Source organism: Dipodomys ordii, unplaced genomic scaffold, assembly GCF_000151885.1.
Source record: "Dipodomys ordii isolate 6190 unplaced genomic scaffold, Dord_2.0 Scaffold102, whole genome shotgun sequence".
Taxonomy (NCBI): Eukaryota; Metazoa; Chordata; class Mammalia; order Rodentia; family Heteromyidae; genus Dipodomys; species Dipodomys ordii.
Window position 1 is genome coordinate 4452869 of NW_012267318.1, and position 11204 is coordinate 4464072.

Sequence of the window (11204 nt, forward strand, 5' to 3'; positions counted from 1 at the left end):
CTCCTCCTCCTCTTTCTCCTCCTCCCCCTCCTCTTCCTCCTCCTCCTCCTCCTCCTGCTGCTGCTGCTGCTGCCACTGCCACCAAGGTTGGCTTAAAACCATAATCCCTCCATTTTCTACCTCTTAAGTACTTGGGATTACAAGCTTGAGCTACTGGGCCTAGTCATTATCTTCACTTTTCATACTGGAGGAGTTCAGAGGAAATAAGGAACATGTTGGACAGCAGCAAGCAAGGTAACTTTTATCTTTCTTTCCTTCTTTCTTTCTCTCTTTCTTTCTCTTTCTTTCTTTCTTTCTTTCTTTCTTTCTTTCTTTCTTTTTGGTGCTGGTACTAGGGCTTGTACTCAGTGTTATCCCTTAGATTTTTTGCTCAATGTTAAGAGGCGTGACTCTCTATTTCTAGCTTTATGCTGATTAATTAGAGATAAGAGTCTCACAGATTTTCTTGGCTTTGATCTGTCTCCAGAGTTGCTAGGATTACAAGCGTGAACCACTGGCTCCCAGCTAACCTTTATCTTTTGAAGTGAGACAATCATGTCAGTCTTGAAGGAAACAGAAACCTGGGTAGATGAATGGATAATGTGAATAAGCCATAAAGATGAGACAGAGGTGAGGAAGAAGGTGAGACAGACAGGTGGACTGAAGGAATGATCTCAAATTTGAAAAATAGGAATGAAATTTTTGAGTGAATGTTTTTTGCCCACTGATAAAGGACCTTGAAAGTCAAACTAAAGGGCATTTCAACCCAAACTAATTCCTAACTAATTATTATTTTGATTTTGTGAGCAGGAAAGCAGCAGCGTGAGGGCTGTGGGCTGAAGGGGACTACTTGTTGTGGTTGAATGGGGTGGTTCACTGGAGAAATACAGGCTGGGCTCTGGGGTCTGAAGCCAGGCACCATTCTAGGCAGGATGGATGAGAGGCCTGGGTGAAGGCTGGTGTTCCCCTGTCACAAAAAAAATGACAGATTCAATGATGCTGATGTAATTGTCATTAAGAGAGTATGCAGACCAGAGGCCCACCTAAACACTAGGCAGGAAGGAGAGAGGAAAGGAGAGAGAAAATTATATGCATGGGGCCCCTTCTCTGTGCTAGACGCCAGGCTGGGTACTTTCTCAGCTAGTCTTCCTTAGCTGGCTCAGAATCATAGAACCCTAGGACACACTGAGAGAGTGGGAGCAAATGGAGCCACCAAGTTTTCTGGCTGTCTGAGCTAAGGCCATAGATTTGATGTCGTAAGCATTGAGAATGAAGTATCTGTACAAGAGCCCAGGTCAAATGTCTATAGAAAAGCCCAGGTCAAGTATGAGGATCCTGTGAGAAGAAGCAAGCTCTAGCTGGGGAACCATATACACATACCTTACTTGGTTCAGGGAAGACAGCTGAGGGGTAACAATCAAGGGTCTCTGGTAAGAGTGAGGACAAGATGGCCTTTGCCTTCCAAGGACTATTTGAGTATTTATAACATCCTTCACAGGCCATGCAACACTTTCAATAAGGGCAGATAGTCTTGAGCATCCAGTGAAAATGTACCAAATGATTGCATGGACCAAATGATTTCATGTTTTAAATGACCTTGTGGGCTGGGCATTTCCCACCCACTGAGCACAAGCAACGAGCTGAAAGAAAAGAGGAACTGGCAGAAGAGAAGGGATACAGGTATGTCCAGAATAGAAGATGTGATTATCATCTGAGACATGACAGGTTGAGAAAACTCCATTTGATTCGTTAGAAATTAAACCATGGTGAGAAGATGGCAGTGGGAAACAGATTGAGGAGCTGGGTGGCAGGGCTTTGAGGAAGGAGTGACAAGCAAGAAAATGATACATCGATCTGAGGAGAGGTATGGAGGGAGGGGAGCAGGAGATGGTGATTCCTTGAAATACAATGAGTTTCTAAATGGTTAGATAATGACACAGAAAAGTGACAGCTTCAATGATGCTGGTGTAATTCCCATTAAGACAGTATGCACTGTAAGAAAAGCTTACACAAAGTACCTGACACATATTGAGATCTGAGGAAGGCTAGTAAGAAAATGGTATTACATACTGCAGTGTCAGGAACTCAGCTAAGACTTTGGCTTCTCTCCGGATTAATCTGCTTGAGCTCAAAGACCAGGGCAACTTTTTTAGCAAATCCAGTTCTGCTTCTTACAACTTCTATTGCCTTGAGCAAGCCATCCATTTCGGTCCTCCACGTCTGAAATGGGAATAGTAAAACGGCTGACCCTATTGGGTTATAATTAGTCATCATAAAAATTAGAATAATTTTTAAGGTGGGTGCTGATGGCTCACACTTGTAATCCTAGCTACTCAGGAGGCTGAGATCTGTGGATCACGGTTTGAGACCAATCCCAGGCAGGAAAATCCATGAGAGTCTCATCTCCAATTAACTAGCAAAGAAAGGCAGAAATGGACTCATGGCTCAAGTGATAAAGCACCAGCCTTGAGCAAAAACACTCAGGGACAGTAACCAGGCCCTAAATTCAAGTTCCAGGACCAACACACACACACACACACACATTGATTTTTTTTTTCATTTTTGAGACATGGTCTCCTTAGGTAGCTCAAGCTGGCCTTTGAACTCTCAATCCTCAAGTCTCAGCCTCCCATGTGCTACCAAGTCTGGCAACCATGTAGGATTATTGTGCGGATTTAATGAACTAGAACGTGCAAAACATTTAATGGATGCAGTACTAGTTACCTATTCAAGGAAATAATCTTCAGTCAGTCAGAGTAATCCTGGAAAATACCATGTACTGGCTACCAACGAATTAGCAGAATTTTGACACCAGAGGAGGCAAACATTATTATTATACACAACTTGCCATTGTGCAATATTTTCGAATGCTGTGTCAAATGCTGATCATGGTGAGAGACATGCAGCAGGGGATGGAGGTCCTTAAGTGCAGGATCAAGTGCAATGGTGAGCCCCCCTGGGACTCTGAGCCTGGCACTCAGACAATGCAGTCTGGCCATGCTCACGCTCCCTTCAAGGTTACAGCAGCTCCAGGGACTCTGCAGTGCAGAAGGCCTTCTTTCTGGAGAGAAAGAAAGCAAGCTGAAAAAGCATCCATCCTTTTATTTTATGGGTTTGTGTGTGTTTTAAATTGGTAATGGGTTTGAACTGAGGTCCTGGGTGCTTCCCTGAAGTTTTTCACTCAAGGCTGCCACTCTACTCCTTGAACCACCTCTCCACTTTTAGCTCTTTTGTGGTTAACTGGAGCTAAGAGTCTCACAAACTTTCCTGCCTGGCCTGGCTTCTAACCTTGATCCTCAGATCTCAGCTTCCTCAAGAGTAGCTAGGATTGTAGACATCAGCCACCAGCACCCGGCTCCATTTCCTTTTAAAAGGAAAACTGTTGTTTGTTGTTTCTGCAGAGAGAATTCAAGCTTTTAGCATGTCTGAAGTAAATGGGATTTTTTTATTTCTGAAAGAGATTTATTTTTCTTTCTTTTTAACTGTGTTGCAGGGATGTGTGAACATTCTGATTTTGGCATCTGTAGGTGAATTATTAAGGTAACTATTGAAGTTGAAATGCAATATCAAAATAAAAGGGATAGTACTTTGTTTTATAAAGCAAAGGTAGAATCTTTATATATAACTATTTGCAGAAGTTACAAATAAAAGTTCACAAATGTGCTCAAGATAGTTTAAAATTTCAGGTTGTAATGTTAGATTGCAATGTTATGTTTCTACTCCCTGAAGTATTCGTTTCTCGGCTTTGCTGATACACCCATCATGGCTGTACCACCACTGTAGACTTCCAAAGTGGCATTCATTCATTCACAAAACACTTTGTGACATCACAGAACATCGTTTGGTCCCAGGGATAGATGAGTGAAAACAAAATTCATCTCAGCACAGGTCAGGATGAACAGTCCAACCACACATAAAATGTTCAGAGGGTCAGATAAAACATAATCACCTGGTGGCCTTTGAAAGTCATGGTTAATAAATCTCATAACAAGTAATCTCCCGAGTTCAATGGCTTCTTAAAACACAAGTTTATTCCCCACTCTAGTTAACAGGTCTTCAGCTGCATTTGGTGGGTGGGCTCCATGTGGTGATTCAGGGACCCAAGTGGCCCTAAAGGTCTGAGACGTTTGCATTCAGGCAGCCAACTAGATGGAGGGGTTGTGCAGAAAGGTTATAGAAGTGAGAACTGTCGGTGCCATATGCCACTTCGACCTCATTCAGAAGTTAGTTATGGGCTACTTGAACTTCACGCTACAAATGAATCTTTCCCTCTGTCCTAGTCTTTTGAAGTTCTGTCCCTTACAGTGCTTGGATCTAATTCTGCATCTCTTCTGGGAAGTCTCTCTAAGCTCAGCACACAAACCTCCCTCTGTAATGCTCATAGTCTGCACCACACCAGAGCCTTTCCCACTCACCACCTTAACACCAAATTGTGTAGACATGGATTCATTTTCTAATGGAGTATACACTATCAGGCAGAAAAGCACCTGTTTCCTAGTGGGCACTCAGCTCATAATTGTTAGAGAGGGAGTATATGTGAGGCATATACTTATTGACTTAAGAGGAAATTGACTTGAGAAAAAAGTGTTTATTTGGCTCAGTTTCAGAGGTATCTGGCCATGGTCACTTGATCTGCAGAGACACAGAGATTGTTATGGCAGAGAAGGCCTGTTCACCTCCTGGTGGCCAGGAAGCAAAAAGAAGGATAGGAAAATAAGAGGCCAGGCTTCTGCTGTCCTCTTGAACAGCACCCCCCCCCCTCTCAACCCAATTTCCTCCCATAAGTCCTAGCTCTTAAAGGTCCCACCTATCACATCCCAATGGTGCCATGGGCCAGAGACCAAGCCTTTAGCATGTAGGCCTTTGGGTACATTCTGAATCCAAATCAGAACAGTAAGAGGATGAGGTACACCCATTCAAAGGTGTGGTCCATGGTCAAACTTTCCCTGAGTCTTGACTTTAATCAGGTACTTGCCTCTGACTCAGTGTTCTTACTCATAACCTGAAAACAATAAGGCCTTTACCTCATCTCCACCCAAAAGGGCCTGAGATCCACATGAGGTAATTCAGGTATGTACAGAAGGAGGGCCAGGGTAGGCTAGCCACTTAACTCACCACCATGAGGTGATGCTCACAGTGTTCCAGGGTTTGAAGCTCAGATGGCAAATCCACACTTGCCAAGAGGCTACCAAAACCCTACCTTGTGTTGGCAGGACAAGGGTGTGGGGAGGGAGTTACGTGGCTTCCTGGGCTACTTCTTAGGAGCTGAAGAGATTTTCCTAAATAAATAGAAAGAGGTAAGTCAGCAAATAACAACCCTTGGCTTTTGGCTTTCATGCTAGAGAAAGAATGTTTTTTCAAACAGAAAGGAAAGACTGACTGAAATGACTACAGTTGCAATTCAAGCTATAGTCCTAACATTATTTAGCTGCCCTAGAGAGAAGTATAGTCGTCCCTCAATATTCTCAGGGGATTGCATCTAAACCACTCCATACCAAAATCTACAGGTGCTTCCTCTACAGCCCTGACCTAAAATGGCAAGGTGTTTGCATATCCTCTAAATCATCTTTAGATGACTTCTAATATCTGATATAATGGAAGTGCTAGGTGAAATATCAGTTACACTGCCTTATTCGTGGAATAATCACAAATGAAGGGATCTATCCACATTCAGTGCTGGGATAATTATTTTTCCTGAATATTTTTTTTAAATCTGTGATTAGTTGGAGCTGAGAGTGCAGAACCTGCAGATACCAATGGTCAGCTGTGCAGTTGTCCTGCCCAGACCATAATAAATCCATTCACCTGCTACTAGGGGCTTTTGCTTTTGCTTGTGCCTTTGGATGACTCCTGAAATATCGCACATCATACACAGGAAGCAGCACAGAGACCCACAAGACTCCTTGGATGGAGAGGCCTGAGGAGTATTCATGATGGCAGGCAGGTGGCTCTGTGATCAGTTCCACCCTGGAGCCTGAGCAGAGTATGATGCCCTTCAGATTCCCTAGCTGGGAACCTGAGGGTAAATACAAGCTGCCTCCTAGAGAAGCCCACCAGCTCTTCTTGTTAATATTAAGCATTGACCTTGCACAGTAAATGCAACTTCAGATTGTTCAACATGGTCTCTTGGGATGGGCACCAGTGGCTCACACCTGTAATCCTAACTGCTCAAGAGGCTAAGATCTGAGGATTGAGATTCAAAGCCAGCCTGGGAAGGATATTCCATGAGACCCTTACCTCCAATTAATCACCAAAAAGTCAGAAATGGAGCTGTGGCTCAAGTGATAGAGCACTGGCCTCTAGTGAAAAAGCTGAGGGACAGCACCCAGGCCCTGAGTTCAAGCTCCATTACCAGACACATACACAGACACACACGCGTGCACGCACACACATGCACACATACACACACACACACACACACACACACACAAAACCCTTGATGGGGAGACTCAGGATTCCTGTGAAGTAAAGGAAAGCATCACTGATTGATTTTCAGCTGCTGGATAAAGTCATAAAAGCACTATCTCTGGAACATCTTGTTTCTTCTTTTTTTTAATTTAATTTAATTTTATTTGTGAACATACTGTACAGAGGGTTACAATTGCATGGGCAGGATAATGCATACATTTCTTACCAAGCATTGCAGCCTCCTCCTTTGTTTACCCTTCACATCACTTCCCAGCCTCCCCCCTCCCCCCCAATCCCAATCCTTCTCCTTCCCCCCTCCCCCCCCGCTCCCCCCCCCCGCTTCCCCCCCACACACCAAAGTTGTAAAGCTCATTTTGGACATGACAACTTGTACTTCTCATTGTTGCAACAGGTCCACCTGTATCCTTAAACAACTGGTTTTTCCTCATCTCCTCCACAAGTTATACTGACATCAAATATAGTGAAAGCAGGGGTTATACTGTGGGGGAGGGACATACAAAGCAACAAAGAGATAATCTTATAAATGCATTAGAAACACATGCATGAAAGAAAAAAAACATTAAAATACATATCTAAGGGTTCAATTTCCTGACATCACATTATCTGACCTTTTCTGCTTGACTCATACATATACTAGATTTTGCAAATAAGGGAAACCATGGGACCTATGTTTCTTTTGGCCTGGCTTACTTCACTTAATATAATTTTTTCCAAGTTTTTCCATTTCCTAACAAATGGGGCACACAATGGAATCTTGTTTCTTCTTAAGGGGAAAGAGATTTCCTCTGGAGACTGAGCAGAAGCTCCGGGGCCTCTTCTGAAAAGTGATCAGCGGGGAGGGAACTCCCTCTGTGGACCTGGAGAAGGGAAGTTCCAGCTCTTGTGGGCTGAGACATCCTCTGGGGTGTTAGTAGGCCCTGTGGAAACGGGTATGATCCCCACCGGTGACACTTGAATGTTCCACAAGGGATCAGCAGTGGCTCCCCTCTGGTGTCCTCTGGGAGGAGCTGCTGCCTGCGTCAAGCTGTCCATCGAAGGCCATTGACTTCAGCAGAGACTTCTGCAAAAAGCCTTTGATGATTCAGAGCTTCAAGGAGAGAGCTGCTATGGCGTGGGACCTTGGGTGAGCCATGATCACCCACTGAGGGCACCATGACATAGCAAGGCAGGCTTGCAGGTGGGATGCTGAGAGGTCCTTTGTGAACTAGGAGGTCACAGGCACAGCTGTACACAGGAGATCACCCACAGAAAGTTGAAGAAGCTCTCCTTCCAGCCCCTGGCCCTGCCTGCACAGACACCCACTGTCATCCACACAAACATCCTCACACCACAGAGCACTCAGGAATCCACCCCCCAAATCACCTCAAAGTACCAGGCCAGCACCCTGTAAGACGCTCCCGCCCAGATCCTCCCCAGTGGACACCTCCACTGAAATGCCCAGCTGACACCCCTAACCTGGATCTTCAACAGCTGACACTGTCCAGGGTCTGCCATGTCCAGGTCCTCCATGGCCAACAACCCCACCCAAACCTTCCGTGGCTGACACCTCCCTCCCATGTCTTCCAGAATCTCTCATGCCGTATGTCCAAAAGTTTCTTGTAATTTCACCCCTTGAACCTGGACCACAGATCAGAGTCCCCTGTCAGTGACACCTGACACACAAGGTACATGCCACCAACACATTCCAGAGACCCTTCCCAGTAACACACCAACACACCTGCATGTGCGTTACACACCTATACACACACACTTGCTCCTGTGTACACACAGTTTTCCTGTGTTCACACACACATTTTCATCTACATACTTATCGTTACCCCCACACATCTCTTATTAACACACACACACATTTATACACACAGATCTGTGTATACCCGGTCACTGTATACACATCCCCTGTGCACACAGAGTCACCTCTACACGTCCCTGTACACACACAGCACAGACATGATGCTGGCATACTAGCAGCCCCCTCCTCTCACAGAGGTCTCTTACCAACCCCCAGGCAGAACAGTCTCTGCACAGAAACCTCCCAGTGTGAAGGCCCCCAAGGGTCCTCACAAAAACCCCCATGGGTGCACACTTACTGACTTCCCAGATGCCGCTGAAGATGCAGATATCACATTCTCTTCTACAGCCTGTCATTTCAAAGCAGCTTCTGGCTACCTGGAAAATCAAGAAAAACCATCTATTACCAACAACCAAGATTATGGTATAATAATCTAGTCAGAGGAAGATCGAATATATATTTTTTTTTAAAATGCTCCAATGACATCAATCACCACATTCTCTTCTCCCTCTGGCCGGCCAAGTGGAAGCAGGTAGCCCAGATCCCACCCCCACCCCCTTGCTATGAGGTCAAAGCCACAGGGACGCAGCTGGCAGCCCCAAGTGTGTTTCTGTGAAGGCTGGGCCCACAGTGTGATCAGCAAATAGTCCGTTTTGATCCTTGTGTGTGTGCTCAGAGACAGCTGTTCCTCTGGTGACCAGAAGAGCGGGGCGGAGGGTGGGGGGGAACCTCTGCTCAGCTCTGCAGCTGACAGTCCAAAATTAAAACAATCAGAAAAAAAGAGGAAGTAATACTTCTAAAAAATCCTCAGGATTTTCTTGGAAGATAGGTTCTTCCAAAGAGGGATTTAGGCTGGTGGGTGGTGGAGGAGGAGGGGAACAGGAGTGGGGGATCAAAAAGAAAACCAAAGAGAATGGAGAAAGGGATTTGAGTGCAAGAAATAGCCCTGACCAGCTGGTGGCCATCTGGGAACCATGAAGCATGAGAAGGGAAGTTTTTGAGTTCTCAGTAAGTGGGCCGAGTTTATCATGAGAGGAGGTACTGCTTTGTGGAATTGGAGAGAAGCCAGATTCTTGCCAGCTCTTTTAGTATTTTTAAAGCTAATGGTTTCCCCAGGCTTGGGCTGCAGTGTGTTTGCTCCATCTGCGGTGGAGGCCACACTCATTTTAGGGAATCAAGGCCACTGAGGGTACGATGGAGCAGACACACTCTTTCCAAGGCCATGGTGAAACAAGACATGGGTAAACAGACTTAGGTTTCCCATAGACACCGGGGTCTCTTTTTCTTTTTTCTTTTAATAGTGGTGTGTGGGGGGGGGGCATACTGGGCCTGGAACTCAGAGCCTCACACTCTTGGCTTCTTTGCTCAAGGCTGACATTGTACCATTTGAGCTATACCTCCACTCTGGCTTATTTTTGCTGGTTAACTGGAGATAAGAGTCTCTTGGACTTTTTTTTTTTTTTTTGGTTTGGGCTGAAGCTCTACCACTTGAGCTACACTTCCAGTTAATTGGATATATGGACTTTTCTGCTTGGGCTAGCTTCAAATTGTGATCCTCAGACCTTGGTCTCCTGAGTAACCAAGATTAAAGGCATGAGTGCCCAGTGCCCAGCTTTCTTTTCTTTTAAGATTCAAATAAGACCATGAGGAAGGTCAATGATTACAGAATAAGCAGTAATTTATGTCAACAGGTTGCTTTCCTTTTGTAAATTCGAAGTAAATTGTTTTTGTTAGTGATTGTCTTCCCTAGGGAAAAACATCATAAAATCAACAGACACACTATAATATGCATCCACTCAATTGTCCCACAGAGAACAAATGGACAGGATTTCAAAATTTATGCTCATCTTGTGTTTCCCATCCATCAAAAGTTAATGTTGCAGGTGCCAGTGGCTCATGCTTATAATCCCAGCTACTCAAAAGGCTGAACTCTGAGGACTGCAATTCAAAGCCAGCCCATGCAGGAATGTCTGTGAGACTCTTATTTCCAATTGACTACCAGAAAAAGGCAGAAGTAAAGCTGCGGCTCAAGTGGTAGAGCATTAACCTTGAGCAAAAAAGCTCAGAGGCCATGCTTAGAACCTGAGTTCAAGCCCTGGAACTGGCAATAATAATAATAATAATAATGTTTCTCCTCTCTTCATCTTAACTCTGTGAATGACACCTTTGGCCCCTTGCTGCCTGTGTCAGCCAAGTCATCTTAGCTCCAAGCATGGGCACCAAGTCCTGACTATTCTATTTCCTTAATAGCTCCAATCTGTGGCTCCTCCCTGTAGTCACTGTCCTCATTCAGCCTGTCATCATCATCATCATCATCATCATCATTGTCACAGACTTCTAACTGGCTTCCCCAGTCCCTATATCAAATTCCTACATCATTCTTATTTTCCTTGTAAAACAAAGTAAGTGTCTAATCTTGTTTTCCCTCATTAATATTGACTGACCCTCTACTATGTGTGAGTCTTTGCCATCGTATGGGCATGCTTACTTGGGTTATAGCAGCAAACAAAGCAGAAGTCTCAGGCTGAGAGTGTGGCTCAAGTGGTAGAGCACTGGCCTATTGAGCACAAGGCCCTGAGTTCAAACAAAACAAAACAAAACTCAGAAATCTCACTGTCTGGAGTTGCAGAATAGTCTAGAGTAAGGGAAAATGTCAACATTCAGTCGTCTGATATTTTCAAAGTTGACAAATGCTACGGAAAAAAAAAGTCAAGTAAGAGGTTGTGCAAATCTAACACACATGCCCATGGGTGTACAGTTTTCAAAAGGGCAGCCAATATGGGCTCATTAGAGGTTGACAGATGATCAAGGGAGGTAGGAAGTAAGCTCTCCTGTGGGATGAGCATTTTTACAGAAAGAAAAGATACAGCCAGGTGGCTCATGCCTGTAATTCTAGCTACTCTGGAAGCTGAGGTCTGAGGATCTGGTTCAAAGCCAGCCCAGGCAAGAAAGTCCATGAGACTCATCTCCAATAAACCACTCAGAAAACCAGAAGTGCCACTGTGGC

At 44.7% G+C, this 11204-nt stretch overlaps 1 protein-coding gene across 1 annotated transcript in view; it reads left to right on the forward strand.

The window, feature by feature from the left end:
- LOC105993893 overlaps positions 1–11204 on the forward strand; it is a 119077-nt gene that overhangs the window by 44868 nt on the left and 63005 nt on the right. Inside the window, exon 11 of the mRNA XM_013027266.1 lies at positions 3473–3519. Coding sequence (XP_012882720.1) covers positions 3473–3519 — 47 coding nt within the window. The remainder of the gene's footprint in view (positions 1–3472; positions 3520–11204) is intronic.